General features: G+C 44.1%; 2 protein-coding genes and 1 non-coding gene across 3 annotated transcripts in view; 2 read left to right on the top strand and 1 right to left on the bottom strand.

The window, feature by feature from the left end:
• ARCN1 (archain 1) overlaps positions 1-16,194 on the top strand; it is a 28,046-nt gene extending 11,852 nt beyond the window's left edge. Inside the window, exons 3-10 of the mRNA XM_023745616.1 lie at positions 1,529-1,708; positions 1,842-2,047; positions 3,044-3,208; positions 5,350-5,515; positions 7,796-7,943; positions 8,240-8,348; positions 11,489-11,693; positions 14,241-16,194. Of these exons, the coding sequence (XP_023601384.1) occupies positions 1,529-1,708; positions 1,842-2,047; positions 3,044-3,208; positions 5,350-5,515; positions 7,796-7,943; positions 8,240-8,348; positions 11,489-11,693; positions 14,241-14,330 (1,269 nt within the window). The 3' untranslated portion in view covers positions 14,331-16,194. The remainder of the gene's footprint in view (positions 1-1,528; positions 1,709-1,841; positions 2,048-3,043; positions 3,209-5,349; positions 5,516-7,795; positions 7,944-8,239; positions 8,349-11,488; positions 11,694-14,240) is intronic.
• LOC111823569 lies at positions 8,760-8,863 on the bottom strand. Its single transcript, XR_002826621.1, has one exon. It is a non-coding gene; the product is annotated as a U6 spliceosomal RNA (small nuclear RNA).
• A 4,296-nt stretch (positions 16,195-20,490) lies between the features above and the next one.
• Positions 20,491-21,153, top strand: part of PHLDB1 (pleckstrin homology like domain family B member 1) — a gene marked incomplete at its 3' end in the record, with an annotated part of 29,606 nt that continues 28,943 nt past the window's right edge. Inside the window, exon 1 of the mRNA XM_023745617.1 lies at positions 20,491-20,564. The remainder of the gene's footprint in view (positions 20,565-21,153) is intronic.

Below are 21,153 nucleotides of genomic sequence, written 5' to 3'. Positions count from 1 at the left end.
CCAAAGCAAGCTAAGTATAAATAATTTAATATGCGAAAAGGGGATGTTTTCCTTGTAACATCTCTCGTCACTGACTGCACATTTTTCTTTTAACCGGATGGTTTCCCGCCATCCACCGTCCCTGCCTTAGCCGGTTTGCTCAGTGATAGCAGTCAGCCCTTGAAAGAAAGGTCCCAGGTTTTCATCCTGCAAAGGGCACAGTGCTTCGTTGCAGGCTCCATCTCCCAGCCCTGGTCAGGGCACATGCAGAGGCAACCCAAATAACGTATCTCTCTCACATCAATGTTTCTCTCTGTGTCACTCCCCTTCCCCACTCTGTCTTAAGCAAAACTAAGCAAGACCAGAACAAAACAAAAAAACAATGGAATATCTCCTTGGGTGAGGATTAACAAAAAATATAAATAAATAACAATTATACAAAAATTTTCATCTGCCCCTGACTGGTTTAGCTCAGTGGATAGAGCGTCGCTCTGCGGACTCAAGGGTCCCGGGTTCGATTCTGGTCAAGGGCATGTACCTTGGTTGCGGGCGCATCCCCAGTAGGGAGTGTGCGGGAGGCAGCTGATCGATGTTTCTCTCTCATTGATATTTCTAACTCTCTGTCCTTCTCCTTTCCTCTCTGTGAAAAATCAATAAAATATATTTAAAAAATATATATATTATATATATATATTTTTAAAAAAAAGAAGAAGGAGGGACTTCTACCTTGTCCAATTTTTTTTAAGTGTAAATGCTTTTTTTGAAAAAGGTGAAATCATTTGCTGGTTGTTTTTTGGTACAAACATCAACATGTATTGGGTGCCTCCTACACACACTGTACTGGGGATGGAGCCCGCAACCCCAGAATCGAACCAGCAACCTCCTGGTGTGTGAGTCGATGCTCAACCATTGACTCACACTGCCCGGGCTAATATGTCTTGAACATTTAAAATTCTATTCACATGTTTTTGGTAGGACTGTTTCCTAAAGAAAACCACTCCTTAATCTTGGCTCTCCTTGACAGAATTGTGTGCATCTGTAACATCTTCAGTGTGGTAGTCCAGCTTTCCTAGTAACTTTGTTAATGTGCTGGGAAAGATTTGAATTTGACTGTGTAGTGTATATGATATTAAATTGTGAATTAGTGGGACTTTGATGTAACAGCATATCAACATTTGAAGATATGGGTACTTGCTACTCTATTAAGGCAACTTAGCTTCCAATTTTTAAGCTGGAAAGTTACTGGAATAACTGTTTAGAAAAGAATCACAACTACATGATTCTTTATGTTAAGAATTGAGTACAAATGGAAATATCTGTACATATCCTCAAAACAATCAATAAAATCAAGTATGAATACACTTTTAAAGCACACACAAAAAATACATTGATATAAATACACACAAAGACTTTATGCCAGAGTCTTGCTTAAAATAGAGTTAGAAGGAGTTAATGAAGGGATTCGGGTTTATTGAAATTTGTGTAAAGAATAAGACCTAAAATACATAACTGCTGATAATCTTTCTTTTCCATTGCTGTCCATGATTAGATCCCTGAATATTGCCGAGCCTTAGAGGAGAATGAAATATCTGATCACTGTTTTGATTTGATATTTGCTTTTGATGAAATTGTTGCCCTGGGATACCGGGAGAATGTTAACCTGGCACAGATCAGAACCTTCACAGAAATGGATTCTCATGAGGAGAAGGTGTTCAGAGCAGTCAGAGAGGTAAATAGTTTCTCCTCTGGGACTGCCAGTTTGTTTGTCTTTCTTTCATCTTCACTATCTGATTTTCCTGTTTTTATTTGTTGTATAGACTGTACTGAAAGCCACATCCATATACGTATGTCTCTTTTCCTAGACTCAAGAACGTGAGGCCAAGGCTGAGATGCGGCGTAAAGCAAAGGAATTGCAACAGGCCCGACGAGATGCAGAGAGACAGGGCAAAAAAGCACCAGGATTTGGGGGATTTGGGAGTTCCACAGTCTCTGGAGGCAGCACGGCTGCCATGATTACAGAGACCATCATTGAAACTGATAAACCAAAAGTGGCACCTGCGCCAGCCAGGTATAATCCAGGGTATCACCAGCAGCCCTAGAATGGCAGGTGAAGGCTGTATGTGTCTTTTTTGGAGTGATACCAGATTTTTAGGCAAGCTGTAAATAACGAGTGACTTGATGGAGTAAGATGTAATACTGAGTTTTTTACATTATATGGGGATAAAGGAGAAATCTGAATGTGGTGTTTTCCTTTTGTGCAAAACAGAGTTCTTTTCTAAATTATACCATGACCTCAGTTTCCTCTGAGAGTTGCCCTATTTTGGGAGAGGAGGGAAATTTAACTGTTTATGGAATTTGGGTTTTAAATTTTTATTTTTATTTATTTTTAGCTAATTCTCACCCGAGGATATATTTTCCTTTGATAGTTAGAGAGAGTGGGAGGTAGGGAGGAGGCAAGAGAGGGGTGAAGGGAGGGAGAGGGGAAGGATGGAGAGGGAGAGAGGCAGACAGACAGACAGACATTAATGTGAGAGAGACACATTGATTGCTTGCCTCCTGCATGATCCCTGAATAGGGCCAGGGGTTGAACCTGCAACCCAGGTACGTGCCCTTAACAGGGAGTTGAACCATAGACCCTTCGGTGGGAGGGCTGAGCAACACCGGCCAGGGCAGGAATGTGGATTTTTGATCTGGAGTTCATGAATGGATTTCAAGGAGAATTTGTGACTGCATGAAATTATATGTAAAAGTTTATTAGTATACAGGTGTATTTACCTGGATGGACGATACAAAGTTTTCATCAGATCATGCTTGCTTATAAAAGTATAGCTTTGGTCTTCAGGTACTTAAAGCTTACATATTAATAGTGACTCAGCTGCCCGTTCGGGCAGGGAATAGTCTAGTCTACTAACTACTAGGTCACTTGGGTTTTCCCCTTGAGTTCTTCACATTCCTCTTAAAGATCAGCTTCAGGGACAGCTTCAAAGATAGAGGGTTATTAATTAATTGTGTGTGTTTTTAAATTAAGTGTATATCTTTTCCTGTTTTGTATTCTTCCACTTAGGCCTTCAGGCCCCAGCAAGGCTTTGAAACTTGGAGCCAAAGGAAAGGAAGTAGATAACTTTGTGGACAAATTGAAATCTGAAGGTGAAACTATCATGTCCTCCAATATGGGCAAGCGTACCTCTGAATCCACCAAAGTGTATGTTCCACCCATTAACATGGAAAGGTAAGTAGTAACCTTTTCAGTAAGAACAACCACATAATGTTTAAAAATATTTCAGTGACTGAATTCTTTCTGTCTTTTAATTTTTTCAGATTTAAAAGACTTACCTAGAGTATATTCTAGGTTATTAACATGAAGTCTTTTTTATTATTATTATTTTTTTTATACTTTAACCATAATTAGGGACTCTTAACTTCTCTTCAGTGAAGTTTAAAACTTACCTTTTGCCCGGTCGATGTGGCTCAGTGGTTGAGCTTCGACCTATGAATCGAGGTTCAATTCTCCGTCAAGGCACACCCTGCTGCATGCCCCCCACCAGAGGAGCCTGCAACCCGGTCATGTGCCCTAGACCTGAATCAAACCCAGAACCCTTCAGTCTGTAGGCCGACGCTCTATCCACTGAGCCAAACCAGCTAGGGCTTACCTATTTTTGTGTGTGTTATCTTTCTGAGGAGAATAGACTATATATAGATGAATAAAAATACTGTGTATAGTCTGTTTTCTCCTTTTTATATGTAAGTGATAGCGTACAAGACATTTTCCAGTTGCTTTTTTCACTTGATTATTTTGGAGACAAGAATTTCCTTAATTTGAAGCTCCAGAGACGACATCGAAATGCATTGCCTTACCATAGACTGGATCTTGTACTACTACTTAAAGGACATTATTAGGTCAATTAGGACTAAATTGGCATATAGATAGTTCATTAGATAAAAGTATTGTACCAGTATAAATGTGTGAAGTTAATAACAGTACAAAGGTTATGTAAAAGAATATCCATATTCTTAAAAAATGTACTCTTAAGTATGTAGGGGGAAAGGCCATGATGTATATTATCTGCCTCTAAATGGTTCATGGGAAAAAATCAAATATACAGTATTTATAGAGAGAGAGTATGCAAATGATAAAACAAATGGGATAAGATGTTAATAGTGGATAAAAAGACTATACATGTATTCCTGGTATAATTCTAATTTTTTAATATTTGAAATTATTTTTTTCTTTTTTTAAAATTATTTTAAAATAGAAGCTTTTTAAGTGGTCATCCGCTTTTTTTCATAACTGCCTAATATTCATTTTTGTGGTTATGTATTTAAGCGCTGCCCTATTGATTGGCATTTGAATTGTTTCCAAACATTTGCTATTACCTGCATTTTTTTGTGAATAACTTACTGTATTGTTTGCATGGGTAAGAATTTACCTGTAGGATGAGAATTGCAGAATTGAGGGTATAATGCTTTAAATTTTGATACATATAGGGCAGGGCAAAAGTAAGTTTACAGTTTGTCGTATAGAAAATAATACAATAATCCTATATAATAGAAGGGTAATATAAAATTGACCCTAACAGCCGAACGATTGGGAATAACTGGTCACTATGACACACACTGACCACCAGGGGGCAGATGCTCAATGCAGGAGCTGGCCCTCTGGTGGTCAGTGCACTCCCACAGGGGGAGCTCTGCTCAGCCACAAGCCAGGCTGATGGCTGCCAGTACAGCGGTGGTGGTGGGAGCCTCTCCCACCTCTTCAGCAGCGTTAAGGATGTCCAACTGCAGCTTAGGCCTGGTCCCCACTGGCAAGTGGACATCCCCCGAGGGCTCCCGGGCTGCCAGAGGGATGTCTGACTGCCACCTTAGGCCCAATTCCCCAGGGAGCGGGCCTAAGTCAGCAGGTGGACATCTCCCAATGGGTCCCAGACTGTGAGAGGGCACAGGCCAAGACAGAGCCATCTTATATTTTGGCGGGAAATTCACCCGCACTCCAAGTGTTAATAAATAATTGCCCAGCCGGTGTAGCTCAGTGGTTGAGTGTCGACCCATGAACCGGGAGGTCACAGTTTGATTCCCAGTCAGGGCACATGCCCAGGTTGCGGCCTTGATCTCCAGAATGGGGAGTGCAGGAGGCAGCCAATTCTCTCTCATCATTGATGTTTCTATCTATCTCTCCCTCTCCCTTCCTTGCTGAAATCAATAAAAATATATTTAAAAATAAATAAATAATATAAGAATTAACTGATTTGTGTGCTCACAGCTGTAGGCCTGCTTTTCCCCCACCCTGTATAGCAGCAGCACCTTAAAATAAGTTGTGGATGGCTAATCACCCACAACCTTCTTGAACAAATTTATTATTTTTCCTTATAGTGTGCACATGAAGATTGAGGAAAAAATCACACTAACCTGTGGACGGGATGGAGGATTACAGAATATGGAGTTGCATGGCATGATCATGCTTAGGATCTCGGATGATAAATTTGGTCGAATTCGTCTTCATGTGGAAAACGAAGATAAGAAAGGGGTGCAGCTACAGGTGTGTAGAGACTTTTGATAAGGGAGTATTAAGACTTTTGTTTGAATACTTAACACAGTCGTGCCAACTGGAGTTTCTCATATGAACCACAGAACACAGGAAATTATTACAGTTGTATAACTAGTGCCATTCTAGATGCATAGAAGTTAATTTGTTGCATATAGTGGGTGCCTTGAGGCAATATATCTCTTCTCAAGCCATTTGTGATTGACAGCAGCTCTATTTTATTTTTTTACAGCAGCTGTGTTAAAATGGCCTTTTAATGTTGGAATTGAATGGAAAGTCATTTTAGAATCTAATAAAAAGTAAAATCTAATAAATGGCTTCATACTAACAAAGGTGCAGAGAGACACTTATCTGTTATTGTTATGTAAAGAGTAAAATTATTTAGGATATTACTTGAAATACAGTTCTTTTTTAAAAAAAAAAGTCTTTAAACTTAATAAGGAAGTATTTTATTAAGACAGATTATGATACCAAATTTACTCTTTCTGCCCTGTTTTAACTACCAATGCTTGTTTTGTTATCTGAAGGGCAGTGTCTAATGGCATAAAATCCTTATGAAATAAATGTGTATGTCCCACCTACCTGAATGGGTATGTGATGTCCTTTATATTATTACAGTTGTTCTTGTCAGGCTTTCTTTAGATGGTTGATTTTATATCTCTTATCACAAGAATGTATTCTTCGGGGAAGGATGTGTTTTTGTCAACTTCGTGTTCTGAAGTAGTGCTGCTATTATTTGACACCAGTTTTGCTGGCTCTTAAAATACATGTAGGTTGTTACCCAAAAGTTATTTTTCCTTTTTTCTCCTAATATGACTTCTTTTTATTTTATTTTGTTGTTGTTAATCATACCTGAGGATATTTTTCCTTTGATTTTTTGGGAGAGTGGAAGAGAGAGGGAAAGATAGAGAGAAGCCTCAATGTGAGAGAGACACATTAATTGGTTGCCTCCTGCATGAGCCCCGATCAGGGCTTGGGCCAGGGATGAGCCTACAACCAAGGTACGTGCTCTTGACCAGAATCAAACCCAGACCCTTTGGGCCGCAGGCTGATGCTCTATCCACTGAGCCAAACCAGCCAGGGGTATGACTTCTTTTTAAAAGATTAGACCATCTTACTTGGCCTGAGTTTAGTGCTCTGGGCAAGATTTCAACTAAACTTTCCACAGAGCTTTTTCCTCTCTTGCCTCTTTAGTATAAAGCCAGGACTGCTATGTGACCCAGGCAGCTGATCAACGTGTGACCCTTAGTTTTGTTTGTATTTTAATATATTTTATTGATTTTAGAGAGAGAGAGAGAGAAAGAGAAAGAAATATCAGTGTGAGAGAAACATTGATCGGCTGCCTCCTGCATGGCCCCTACTAGGGATTGAGCTGCAACCTGGGCATGTGCCCTGACCAGGAATCTAACCTTGGACCTTTGAGTGCACAGGGGCTGATGCCCAACCAACTGAGCCACACCAGCCAGGGCAAGACTTAGTCTTTTACTTGGCAAGCTTACCCCATCATGAGGCTGCTCCCTGTGAAGTATTTTTGGAAAGGACTTCCTCAATTACAAAATTATTAACTTGTTTAGTTACAAATAAAATGGCTTAGAGTTGAAGTCACTTTTTTAAAAAATATTTTTAAAATGTCTTAAATCTTAAAAATCTTTAAGGAAGTGAAATCTTTCTTTAAAATCAAAAAGAGCCCTGACCAGTTTCGCTCAGTGGATAGAGCGTCTGCCAGAGGACTGAGAAAGGTCCTGGGTTTAATTCTGGTCAAGGGCATGTACCTTGGTTTCAGACTTGATCCCCAGTAGGGGGCATGCAGGAGGCAACTCATCAATGTTTCTCTCATGGATGTTTCTAACTCTATCCCTCTTACTTCCTCTCTGTAAAATCAATACAAATATATTTTAAAAAGAAAAAAAAGAATTGGTCTGGCTGGTGTGGCTCAGCGGTTGAGCGTTGACCCATGGACCAAGAGGTCGCTGGTTCGATTCCTGGTTGGGGCACATGCCTTGGCTGTGGGCTCAATCCCCATTGGGGGGTGGGAGGGAATGCAGGAGGCAGCCGATCGATGATGTTTCTCTCTCACTGATGTTTCTATTTCTCTCCTCTCCCTTCCTCTCTCTCTAAAAAGCAATAAAGGGAAATATTTTTTAAAAAAATAAAAAAGAATTGGAATGTTTTAGGCACCCTATTTGAGATGTTTCTATTATGAGCCATGGAAGATCAGAGGAAATTTATTTCGTCTTATCTCTAAGCCTCAGAAACTCTCACTTTTCATTTCAGACCCATCCAAATGTAGATAAAAAACTTTTCACCTCAGAATCTCTAATTGGCTTGAAGAATCCAGAGAAGTCGTTTCCAGTCAATAGTGACGTAGGGGTGCTAAAGTGGAGACTACAAACCACAGAGGAGTCCTTTATTCCACTGACAAGTGAGTGCTTCTGGCTAGTCCCACTAAGTTCGTCTGCATTGAGAACTAGAAATAGCCCTGGCTTACGCTCTTCTCTCCATTGTCGTAACAAACTCCTTTTTGAGAAAATGACCTGCTGCACTGTGTTTTTTTAATCATTAGCTTTATTTTTTTTAGTGGCTTTAATGTCAAAACTGTTATTTAAATAGTTTACATTCAGATGTTTAAAGTCCACAGCTGTCAGCTTTGATTTGCCATCTAAACTTTTCTCTACCGTTTTTTAATGTTCTAGTATGCCTGCTCTGTTCTCTCCTCAGTTAATTGCTGGCCCTCCGAGAGTGGAAATGGCTGTGATGTCAACATAGAATACGAGCTACAAGAAGATAACTTAGAATTGAATGATGTGGTTATTACCATCCCACTCCCGTAAGTGGTGTCCCCCACATAATTATTTCCTGTATTGGGCTTAGAGAGCTAGTCTTTTGGAACTTGTTTTGGAAGCAACAGTTAGCTGGCTGGTCATTCTAAGATACTTGCTTCTTCATAAGACCAGTTGTGAAAGAAGCCAGATATAAAAAAGGCTGCATGCTATATGGCTTCATTTATATGACATTCTGAAAAGGTAATAAATACTCTTGGGACAGAAATCAGGAGGTAAAGAAGAAGGTGTTTGTTTGTTTGTGTTTTTTAGAAGAAGGCATTTGCCTGCAAAGGGGCACAAGGAACTTTGGGGGATGATGGAAATGCTTTATGACTTGATTGTGACGGTGCTTACAAGGTTACAGACCTTTGTCACAATGCATTGAGCTGTACACTTTATTTTATTTGTTTATTTTTTTTAATGTGGAACGCTTCACGAATTTGTGTGTCATCCTTGCGCAGGGCCATGCTAATCTCTGTATCGTTCCAATTTCTAGTATATGTGCTGCCGAAGCAAGCACTGAGCTGTACATTTTAAAAGGAGTGTGGAGCTGCTAACTTGAAAACCAAACCATGCAAATAGCCGGTTGCCGTGCTAGAGCTCTTTCAATTTGTTCGGGTTGTAATTGAAGATTCCAGGATTAGCCACTGCGCACTTTCTGTTTTGTTTTGTAACTCTTTTTTTTTTTTTAATATATTTTTATTGATTTCAGAGAGGAAGGGAAAGGAAGGAAGAGATAGAAACATCAATGATGAGAAGGAATCATTGATTGGCTGCAACCTACACACCCCCTACTGGGGATCGAGCCCACAACCCAGGCATGTGCCCTGACCAGAATCAAACCTGGGACCCTTCAGTCCACAGGCTGACGCTCTATCCACTGAGCCAAACCAGCCAGGGCTGTTTTGTAACTCTTAAAGAAATTTAGCCCTAACCTGTTTGGCTCAGTGGTTAGAGCGTCTGCCTGTGGACTCAAAGGTCCCAGGTTCGATTCCGGTCAAGGGCATGTACCTTGGTTGCGGGCACATCCCCAGTGGGGAGTGTGCAGGAGGCAGCTAATTGATGTTTCTCTCTCATCAATGTTTCTAACTCTCTATCCCTCTCCCTTCCTCTCTGTAAAAAAAATATCAATAAAATATATTTTAAAAAAAAAGAAAGAAAGAAATTTAGTCCTAAGACTGAATTTTTCTTTTTCATTTTGCTCTCTAAACTTCCAGCTAAGGATGAGAGTGTTTTCAAGGGAGCTATTGATTCTTGCTGTAAAACCAAGTCTATGTTGATTTCAGTAAATTTCTTAACAGCTTTATTGAGGTCTGATTGACATGTAGATACACTACACATATTTAAATTGTATAGTTTATTAAGTTTTAACAGGTATATACCTGTGAAACCATCACAACAGTTAAGCCAATGAAAATGTCCATCATCCCCAGAAGTTGTTCTTGTGCGCTTAAATGACCTACTGTCTAGGTCAGCTGTGGGCAAACTACGGCCCTCGGGCCGGATCCGGCCCGTTTGAAATGAATAAAACTAAAAAAAAAAAAAAAGACCGTACCCTTTTATGTAATGATGTTTACTTTGAATTTATATTAGTTCACACAAACACTCCATCCATGCTTTTGTTCCGGCCCTCCGGTCCAGTTTAAGAACCCATTGTGGCCCTCGAGTCAAAAAGTTTGCCCACCCCTGGTCTAGGTTCATCTCCTCCCCGGCGTGTCCAGTGAGTGTATACTCTTACTACTTTACCAGTGAGTCCCAGCTCTGTCCTCTACCTCTCAGCCCCCTGTCCCCATGAGCACCTAGTAAATGTATTTTTAGTGCATCTTCACTGTTGTATTGCTTCGTTATTGTTGCAGAGAAAGTGGTACTTAGTTTTGTTCCCTTTTTGATAATTCAGGCCTTTACATGGCGAGGTCTGGTTTTAGTCATTCTTATTTCCATTTTTAAAAATATGCTTTATTACCAGTATCTCCTTTAATTGGGTAACCACCTTATTCTTCACAGCTTGGTTATTCTTTCAGATCAATAGATGGCTGCCTTGAACCATTGTACGTCTTGGGCATGGGTAACAGGTGTGGGATTTGTTTTGTTAGGACTTACTTTACTAGACTATTTTTAGTCCTCTCCATCTACCCTATAATTGTGGTTATGGTGGTTTCCTGTGTCTTAGCTCAAGTTTTCAATAGTCTCCAACAGAGACCCTTAAACAACATTTTACCCTATTGTCTAGAACTGATCCAGTTAGAAATCAGTATCGGAATTGGAACAGAGCAAAGAGAAGACCATATATACAACTGGGGCCATAAAATTGATAGGGAAGAGTTCATTGTGTTATATTACCCCTAAAGTTTTCTTTGTCTCTATTATTTACCCTGCCCCTAATACAAGCATTGACTGTCCCTGGTGAGTTAAAAGATGGTAAATTTAGAATGTGTAGGGGTAGGTGACGCTGCCTGTCAGCCATGTGTGGGGATGCAAAGTACATTCTAACTAGTTCTTTTGCAGATTAGATAACTGTGTAGCTCTTTCTCCCATCCATTCGAATTTTGTCAGGGGGTAATCGTCTTTCACTTAACAACCAAAGTCCACTTACTGGATTGTAAATCAAATAAGTCACTGGCTTCAATTACAGTAAGTTTGGAAACATTCTAAAATATTTTGAAAACATTCTCTCAAAGGTTCACTCCATTCTAAACAACTACATAATGGTGTTTAAAGTTTCCCCCCACTATTACCAACCTGTTCTTTCCCCATTGTCACCTGTACAGAGAGCTGCCTTTATTAAAATTCCTTCTTGACACAGCAACAAACCATTGGTGCAGATTTGTTAGAAATACATCCCACTTCATACATTTGTCAGTGTCATCCCCTGTTAGCTCCAGATCTAGTCCACATGTTGCAGCAGCCCACAGGCATATTTGCCAATTACCTGTGGTTGCATATACCTGGATCTACAAAGGAAATGAACGAGAGCCTGGGTGCCAGGACTTTTGATTCTTGAAGTTATTAGGGAACCTAATTTTTTCTGGCACTGAATAAAAGTGGGTAGAATTTGAGGAGCATAATCAAATTTGGGACTGGTTTTCCTTGGCAGAGTTCTTCCAGCTCTGGACAACTAACTTGACATGGATGTTTCTCATGACAGATCTGGTGTTGGCGCACCGGTTATTGGTGAGCTTGATGGCGAGTATCGACACGACAGTCGACGAAATACCTTGGAGTGGTGCCTACCAGTGATTGATGCCAAAAATAAGAGTGGCAGCCTTGAGTTCAGCATTGCTGGGCAGCCCAATGACTTCTTTCCTGTTCAAGTCTCCTTCATCTCCAAAAAAAATTACTGTAACATACAGGTACCCCATTTTACTGGAGAGCCTATATGGGGAAAGTGGTAAGACAGATGCCATATATGTAGCATGGCTTCGTGGTCAGAGCAGAACACCAGAAAAGCTGGTGTCCCTGGCCCATTCCATTGCTGACTCTTTGTATGATCTTGGCCAGATTTCTCATCTCCTTTACCTCAGTTTTCCTCTCTAGATCAGACAAAGTAAAGACATTGAATATAAATACATATTTAAAAATTATGGGTTGTGCAAGTTTTATATCTCTTCATTGCCTATTTTTTACATAATTCATATATTTTTATTTTTATTTTTTAAAATATATATTTTATTGATTTTTTACAGAGAGGAAGGGAGAGGGATAAAGAGTTAGAAACATTGATGAGAGAGAAACATCGATCAGCTGCCTCCTGCACACCCCCCACTGGGGATGTGCCTGCAACCAAGGTACATGCCCTTGATCGGAATCGAACCTGGGACCTTTAAGTCCGCAGGCCAACGCTCTATCCACTGAGCCAAACCGGTTAGGGCTAATTCATATATTTTTAAATCTTTTTTTTTAAAGTATATTTTTATTGATTTCAGAGAGGAAGGCAGAGAGAGATAGAAACATCAATGATGAGAGAGAATCATTGATTGGCTGCCTCCTGCATGCCCCACACTGGGGAATGAGCCCACAACCCTGAGCATGTGTCCTGACTGGGAATTGAACTGTGACCTCCTGGTTCATAGGTCAGTGCTCAATCACTGAGCCACGTCAGCTGGGCTTAAAATCTATTTTTCAAAACACCCAACATGATTTTATAATGCCTTTGTATTGTAATTTGGTTTGAACCCAAGGAATGAAAAAGTTTTTTGTTTAGAAGACAAAATTACTAAAAGTGATTCTATAATACAAATGGATACAATTTTTGGATTTTTTATGTCACAACTTCCCTTTATTATCATGAGCAAGTTCTGTTGCAGATCTTGTCTTTTAGGTAGGCAAAGCAATAGAAATTTGTGAACTGTTCTTTTGAGTTGTTTTTAACTCATTGTTCCTCCATTTTTTGAATTTGCATTACAGGGACCCAGTTTATATTATCGTGTTCCCCTCTGACTCATTGATTTGCTTATTATTCTGGCACTATCTTATCTTCCCAGATGGTCTCTGTCTCTCCTGTAAGAGCTCAGGAAGTTATAATTTCCTCTGTTGGATGATTCCAAGAGCAGTTCCCTCTCCCCTCTCAGTTATTGGCATAAGTACCTCAGTATTGAGAGCACATTGTTGAACCCAAGACATTAGATAGAAATGGGTACATTTTCCTGTTTGGGACCATTTGAAGAATAGGACAGAATAATAGGCCTCTCAAAACCTCATTAGAAAATATAAATCAACTAGAGGCCCAGTGCACAAAATTCATGCACAGGTGGAGTCCCTAGGCCTGACCAAGCGATCAGGGCCGATCGGGGACAGGTCGATCAGGGCTGGACTGGAGAGGAGGTGATGGTAGCTGGGCTGGACGCCAATGCTGTCATCGTCGGCGCCTCACCACTGCATGGTTCCCCCCTCCCCCCTTCCTCCTTCCCACGCTGCCGTGCCGCCACTGTGGATCAGGGCCTGCCGACAAGGGGGAGGGACGGGGCATGGGAGGTTGGCCGCTGGCCCTGAGGAGGGAGCTGGCCCTTGGTCCCCCCTGGGAAAGGGGCCACATCCGCCACCACCCACCCCTGGTTTCCCGTCCCAGCTCGGGGGCCAGCCGGGGGGGAGGGACCATGGGAGGTTGGCCAGCTGGGGGAGGTTGGCTGTGGGAGCGCATTGACGACCAGGGGGCAGCTCCTGCATTGAGTGTCTGCCCCCTGGTGGTCAGTGTGCATCATAGTGACCAGCCATTCCGGTTGCTTAGGCTTTTATATATCTAGTTCAAGTATTATGTTGGTGTCATTATAGGCACCGTTGTTACAGGTTAATTCATTAAACTAGGCATTTTTTTATCACTAAAAAGAAAAGACTATCTCATTTGGAAGATTCACCTATATCTAGAAAATAAGTATGATAGAGCCAGCTTAGTTAGATTTTGAAAGCAAATCAAAGAAATAATTTCAGAGTTACATTATTTCATTTGGGGTCAAATGTTAATTGAGCATCCTGATAGAATGTCTATGAACTTCATAGATTTTATGTGGCAGGGTCTGGGCAGTGGCCACTCTTGATTTCAGAGAGGAAGGGAGAGAGAGAGAGATAGAAACATCAACGATGAGAGAGAATCATTGATCGGCTGCCTCCTGCACAACCACACTGGGGATCGAGCCCACATGTGCCCTGACTGGGAATCAAACTGTGACCTCCTGGTTCATAAGTTGACGCTCAACCACTGAGCCACGCCGGTCGGGCCAGGTTGAGCATGTTGATGGGGAAGAGTGATGCTGTAAGCTGCCGATGTGAAGTGTGTTTCTTGGCACTTCTGAGTCACTTTTAGTACTGCTTGGAGGAAATGTGATCTGTTGTAACTGAGAATTCAGTTAGCACCTTGGAGACTCCTCTTCCTGCTTTACCTTACTCTTTGTTTGTTTTCCTAGGTAACCAAAGTGACCCAGGTGGATGGGAACAGCCCAGTAAGGTTTTCCACAGAGACCACTTTCCTGGTGGATAAGTATGAAATCCTGTAATACCAAGAAGAGGAAACCGAAAAGGAAAACTTTCAAATTAATAAAGAAGAAGCCAACAGTGGCTGAAGAATTTTTTTTTCCAAATCTACAAGCCATTGGAGACCCTTTTTTTCTAGTATAATGCACGGTTCTCGGCGCTCAAGGACCCTCAACTCACCCTCAGTGTTTCATGTCACAGACACATTCTTTGGCAAAGAAATGACACAAACAGAAAGGGAAAGGCTGCTAATTTCTTTGGCAGATTTTACTGGCCAGCAGGAAAGCAAGCTGCAGAGAATGCCCCCTGTTCAACCAACACCTTCTCTGCCTGGGCCTAAGCTGCTCCTTTATTTTAATCCCTAAATATAGATAGTTATATTTCATACTTACTTTGTTTTTTAAAAGTTTTCTCTGCAGAAAATTTTAATCTTTCATACTCCTTTTCTTTACCTTCAGTTTTTTTCTTTCTATACATTCAAGCACTGGGATCATCTGTATATGTGTTGTATTTATTGGGTACTCCTAGACCAAGTTGATCTAATCCAGTCTTGATTTTTAGACTATACAGGTGAATTGTTTAAGGTGTTTGGAGTTTAGAAGTTAAAAGATGAGGGTATCTCATGTTCTTTTTCTATATCCATTTATTCTTCCACTCCTTTGACAAGTTGTTTTCCTTTTAGGCTGGCCCCTGCAGTTTAGAGCAGTGCTGTGACTGTTAAAGACAGCTGAGAATCGGTTTCAAATGGCCTACCTAGCCCCACTAAAAGACGTCTGGCAGGAGAGTGAGTGTCCAGCTGGGGGTTTCACACCCACAGGCAACATGTCTGCTTCGGGTGCTACCAAGGCTTTCCATTCTCCCCATTTTGGGTACTTCAGCTAAAACAATAGCTCATGGTCTTTGTAATCCATTCATATTCCTCCGATTCACCACCTCCCTCCTCCTGGCTGTAGTCTTGTGTCATCAGTCCTTTCTTTTCTAGCAGAGACAAGGTTATGATTTTGGAGGCGTGGGTTCAGTGAGTCCTTGTGCCAATTCCATTGGCCCTAAACTATCCAGGAGACTGCATTGCCACCAGGTTTGTAGCATTTCAAAAGGCAGCTGATTATACTGGCATGTGTTAAGTTGCTGGCATCTACTCCCACTTCCTTGTGGCCTGCCCAGCCTTTTTTCTCCAGCCTATCTGTCCCTATCTCTGAAATCCATCCATTTCCTCTTCCAAGTCTTTTCCAGTGAGTGTCATCATGTAGTAGTTTTTTCTTAGCCTCATCTTATCCATTACTTTTTCAATTGAGAGGACTACACCAGCCAGCCCATCTTTGGCCTTTAGCTCAGCATTGCGCCCAGAAGGGTTGGTGTAGCTGCTGGGGGTGGCAGCCACAGGCGGGAGGAGGCAGGGGACTGGATGACTCTGCACTGTCCGCTGGTGGAGAGTACCACACCCACTCGGAGTGCGAAGAGTGTGCTGTACTTGAAGCAAAGCAGTCACTCACCAATGGTCACGGATGGAGTTGTTTGCCAAAGAAACATCTGGCCTTTCCCTTCCCCTGACCGCATCAGGGAAGAAACTTATCTCCAGCTTGGTTTCCACCTGGGTTTTCTTGTTGGTGTGTTTTTTGTTTTTAGGAAAGGGCCTGGGACAAGAAATTTGTCATGTAGTTAAATAGGCAAATCTTATTAATCTAGTTTTGTTTGAGAGTTGCTTGTCCATATGATTTTTTTAAAGTCAAGTTTAGTTTTACAAAAACTTTTTCTGAAATTACTTTTGGGGTATTATTTAAAATGAGAGATGTTTTGTAACCCTGTAAAATACATAGGGAATATAACATTCCAGTGTACACAGAAAAGGCAAATTCTTTAATCAAATAAATAGTATTATAAAATGAATTTGTTAGACTCTTATGCTTTGGTGTCTGCTTGTGGATTCAGGATAATGTAATGGGATCTAAGATTAAAAATTAATGATGTATATATTTTTTAAGAGGAATACTCTCCGAGAGTATTAATTGCCTTTTAATTTATTGTTGAAAGTATTACAGATGTCCCCTCCCCCCATTAACCCTCTCCACCTTGCACCCGCATCTCCTGCACTTGAGTTGCTTTTGAATGAATCTGATACTACTCATGGACTTTTGGTCTTAATTCTTTCGGCAGTTGTAGAATAAGGAAACTGAGGCTTCATCTGTAAAGATAAAGGTTCGGGATATGTGAAGCCTTCCCCTCCCCAGTAGACTGGTAAGAAGTAGCAGGGGTGAGAGGTGAACACCTTGGGCGATGTTGATAATTCCCTCTGAAGAAGCTTCACTTATTTAACTTAAAAATGAACATCAGTACATTGGGAGGCAAATTATTCTAATGAACAGTAAGTGGAATGAAAAAGGTTTTATCTTAATGGTGAAAGCTAAGATTCTGAATTCTTTCCCCTTACAAAGTATCTGCCCCTCCACCCCTCTTCGGTCGGGCGGGGAGGGCGGGGCGCCCTCGGCGGCCCAGACCCTCGAGGACCCCTCCCGCTCAGTCTCCCCCCTCCTGCCCCTCCTCCCGCGCTCCTGCTCCCGTATTCCTATTGGGCAAACCACTTTGTAACCAAAGTATCTGGTCTAATGTTGCTGAAATGTGGCTTGGCTCTGAGATTGTAACTTTAACCCAATGAAACGAAGCATACCAAAACCATGCCATACCCTGCCTGGCAGTTAGTCCCTCCATGGCATAAGCGCACTTTTTGGCCTCTTGTGAGGGAGACTGGCACAATAATTAGGTCTGACTGAGCATGATGTTTAATGGAGGAGGCTTGTGGTTCCCCCTCTGGTTTAATTCCACAAGGAGGAGGTAAGGGGCACACTTCCATTGTGGTCAGGAGTTTTCTTTTTAAATAGATCTGTTACTCAGTTACTCACAGTAGTTTCAAACCCTAAATCTATTGGCTTGTGCATCTCATGGGAAACTTAGTCCTCCATTAATTTGAAATTGTTCATGGGGTATGATCTGAGAGATTTCCAGGGTTGAGATAGAATAGCCTTTCTTAAAAGTTCACCTTTTGCAGGCCTCATTGGAGGAAGACAGGAGAAAATACAAAAAGTCCCCACCCAAAAGGTAATTACAGACATTGTTTCTAGTTAGAATATAATAAATTCCAACTAGGAGCAATGTCTGTAATTACCTACACAGACTTTTTTCCTAAGGTAGACAAGTGTTAACGATAACTAGTGATAACTCCACATGGGTCTCAGGGCCGCTGAGGAATAGGGCTTGTCTTAGAGGCTGTAGAAGAAAGCAAACATTCGGAATCCACTCCCTCTAGTCTGCACCTCTTTCACTGCAACCCTTTCCCCTGCTCGCTTTGGGGAATATATTTGCAGCTGTAGAGCTTTCAATCTGGCAGGTCCACAAGGAGGCCGCTTGCTGTGCATTGCTCTCACCCAAGTGCAGACAGCATCTCTACAAGTGTCAGTTTCATTTACCCTGGGGAGTTAATGATGTGGAGGCAAGCCTTTAGGGAAAAGACTACCTTTTTAAAAAATTTATTTATTATTATTATTATTATTTTAGCAAGATAGTTTGTTGTTCCACTTATTCATTCACCAGAGGCCCAGCAGTCGTGTGAGGAGGCGCCCCACCTCCCACCTTGCTGGCCAGGACCCTAGCCTGCTGTTTGGTCGTCTGTCTGGTCATTTAGGTCATGACAGCCCCTGGCTTTTTATATATTAGGATTGGACATTGCTCCAACTAACTGATCCACCGGCCAGGGGAAGACTCCATTTCTAAAGGAAGCTGTTGCCCCTCAAACACAAGAGATAAGCAACCAGACAGTTTTTAGACTCTTGGGTTACTTCTACTACCCCCACCTAAAAGGAAATTTTTGGCCTTGCTTTTCCTACACAGGGGCTACATGGTTATTGAGGGCTTAGTCCGTTCTGGAAAGCTATAGGTGCAGTGGAATAAGGCTGATTACCAAAGAGGGGCTGTTTGAAAAAGGCATTACCAATTCCAGACAATGAGAGAAATGGAAATAGCTCTTGTTCCCCATTCTTTTGCCCAAATGAATGCTTGTTAGGAAGGTCCTAACTTACAGGAGCCACGGAGGTAGGCAAGACCAGTTTCTGTCCGACCCAAATTTCCCACCCTGCTTGGATGTAGCTTTAGGTGGCAGTGGGCTGTGTAATTCCGAGGACAAGCTGAGTAGAGAGCTCCTTGCAGCTGCTGAAAAGGTTTGACTTTTCCCCCAACTTGGTTGTGGTGAGGAGTTACTGGGTGTCACACCTTCACTAATGATACCTGAGTTCAGGATCCAGAGGCCAGAAAAGACCTTTTGGGTAGGGTGTGTACTAGTATCACCAGGGGTTACTTGCTGTGACGAGCAATCCACTGTTCGGGCTGGAAGGTGAACCATCTGAGAGGAGGGACAGGGTGGGCCATGTGCCAAGCCACGGCTGAGTGAGGAGGGCCTAAAAAACCCTCTCCCTCCACACTCAGCTTGGCCCCGCCCCGCCTCCACTTAGGAAAGTCTGAAGCATGCTTGGAAAGCTGCTTTCTGTTTTTCTCTCTTCCTCCCCCTCTGCTGAGCTCCCAGCTGCTCGACCTCTTGCATAACTGAGAGCACTGAGGTTTGATGTACTCCAGATGTGGGGAAGGGTGGGGTGGCCTGTGAGGCGTGGGCCTGAGTCCCCTGAGTGCTCTAACTGTGGGAACTTAGGGCCTTGACAACAGGAACTGGGACACACTGCCCAGCCTTCAGCACGGGGTCCCTGGGCCGGGAGGACAGAGAAAAGCTGATGCTGTTTTAACTCCCTGCCTCAGCACCAGTTGCCTCTGTGGCAGGCGTGATGATTCCGAGATTCCTCCCCACCAAGACTGTCAAGAAGAGCTGGATACTGACTTACACGCAAAGCCTCTGAGGTTCCCACTCTGAGGTCCTCCCTGCAAATGCTGGGTCTTGGCACATAGGACACACAGTTTTGGTTTTTCTTTTTCTTTGACTAGAAGAGTCTGAAAATTACTATTGTGATCTGTCTCATATAAGGTGGCCAGGGTCAAAATACTCTCATGAAGCTCCAACATGAAGAGCATCCTAGGGGTGAGCTCTGGCCTCCTGTGTGGGGCCCCTGCTAAAGCTGGCCCTGCCAATAAGTGACTCGAGGTTCCTGCAGGTCAGCCTCCCCCTCTGCTCCTGGGTTAGGCAGAGAGGGCACAAACTAAAGCCCATCCCAAAAAAGACAAGTTACGTTCTGCTACCCGCCCAGCTGCCATTGCTGCCAGCCTTGGGTCTTTCTGCTCCCTCTGGCAGCGTGGGAGAGTCTCAGGGGTCCCTCTGGTGCTGCTAAAGGGGTTCAGTCCAGCTGAGTTCAGCTCCCCAGGGCCTCCCAGTCAGCCTCTTGGGGCAGGAGCTGGCCTCGCCAGGTAAGGATCCACTGTCAGTGTTGGGTTTCGGGGTGGGGGTTGAAGAATGACTTCAGGCTGTTTCTAGGCTACTCTTAGGTGCTTAGACCCCCCTTTTCTCCCTTATTTTCTCCCCTGCTCCTACAGAAACCCAAACTGCTCTAGGATAGCACGCGCAACTATTCTACAGCTTGTCTCCCGATTGTCCCAGGGAGGTTGGGGCGAGGGAGCAACATGAAGCTTGTGTTTACAGCCTGCGTGGCTCTCGCACATGAGAAACCGTGAAGCCTGATGCGCAGGGTTATCGACCCCACTTACAGCTCTTCACGGTGGGACTTGGAAGAGGGTGAGGATAAGGGGTGACAGGGTCCCCGCAGCAAATGTTCTGGAGAGGGTGCGGAGTACGCTGAAGGGCCGGGACCGGGAGGTTCCCTGGGAGCCCATGGAGATCCAGGCAGCTAAGGTTAAAACGGGAAAAGAGGGGACGCGGGGGAGAGAGAAACTGTCAAAAACACCCTCAGAAGAGCCTTGAAGCCTAGGGTTGGAGAGTGGTCAGAGGGGCGGGGAGGGGAGGGGAGAAGGGTGCGGGGTGGTGGAGAGCCCAGCTGCAGAAAGGAACAAAGCGGTCGCTGTGCAGGCGAGGGTGGGGGTGCTGCTATGGGAAAGGGGGGGTGGACCTTGGGCTCCGGACCCACAAGGGCGTCTTCTCCCGCTGGCCTAGCCGACCGGACGCGGGCCGGGGGCCGGGGGCGGGGACTAGCCGGAGGGGCGGGGCCGCTCCTTCTCCACCTACTCAGCGGGCTCCCGGGGAAAAGCAACAGCGTCCGGTCTGGGGCCGCGCGGCCTGGCCAGACCCGGGGCCGGCGCGCCCTCTCCTCGAGGTAAGGACACCCTCTCCCCCTACGCCCGCGGGTTCCGCGTGCTGCGCGGGCCCAGGCCTGGCGGAGCCCTCAGATAAGCTCTGGGCTGGGGGGCCCGGAAGAAGCCCACGGGGGGAGGCAGGGGAGTGCGTGGGGCGAAGGGGCTCTGTGGGGAGTGGCTCAGCCACTCTGCGAGTCGCGCGCTTCTGCCCCCGCCCGCGCCGCCGCCAGGGGGGAGCCCTAGCGCTCTGCCCCAGGAGGGGCGCTGGACCCACCCCGTCCAAGACGTGCCGCGGGCCCCCAGACAGGCCGACGACACTGCGGGTCCCTTCGGTCTGAGCCCCGCCGCCACCCCCGCTCTTGCCCACGGAAGACTGAGAGCCCTGCACCGGGAGGGGGCCCCCTGGGGCATCTCCGCTCCCATTCCGGTCGGGCCGCCCCGAGGGACCAGGAGGGGATGCGAGGCCGCTCGGAGGCTGGGGGTCCGGGAGGGACTCCTGGGTGGACTCAGGACACGGGGAGCGCGTCTGGGACCTCCCGGCGTCCCCCGAGGCCCCACGTTCTTTGGCGTCCCGGAGGCGGGACGGGGCACCGGGAGAGCCCCAGCGCC

Source organism: Myotis lucifugus, unplaced genomic scaffold (assembly GCF_000147115.1).
Source record: "Myotis lucifugus unplaced genomic scaffold, Myoluc2.0 scaffold_561, whole genome shotgun sequence".
Lineage (NCBI taxonomy): Eukaryota > Metazoa > Chordata > Mammalia > Chiroptera > Vespertilionidae > Myotis > Myotis lucifugus.
This window is presented reverse-complemented; position numbering and strand designations above follow the sequence as displayed.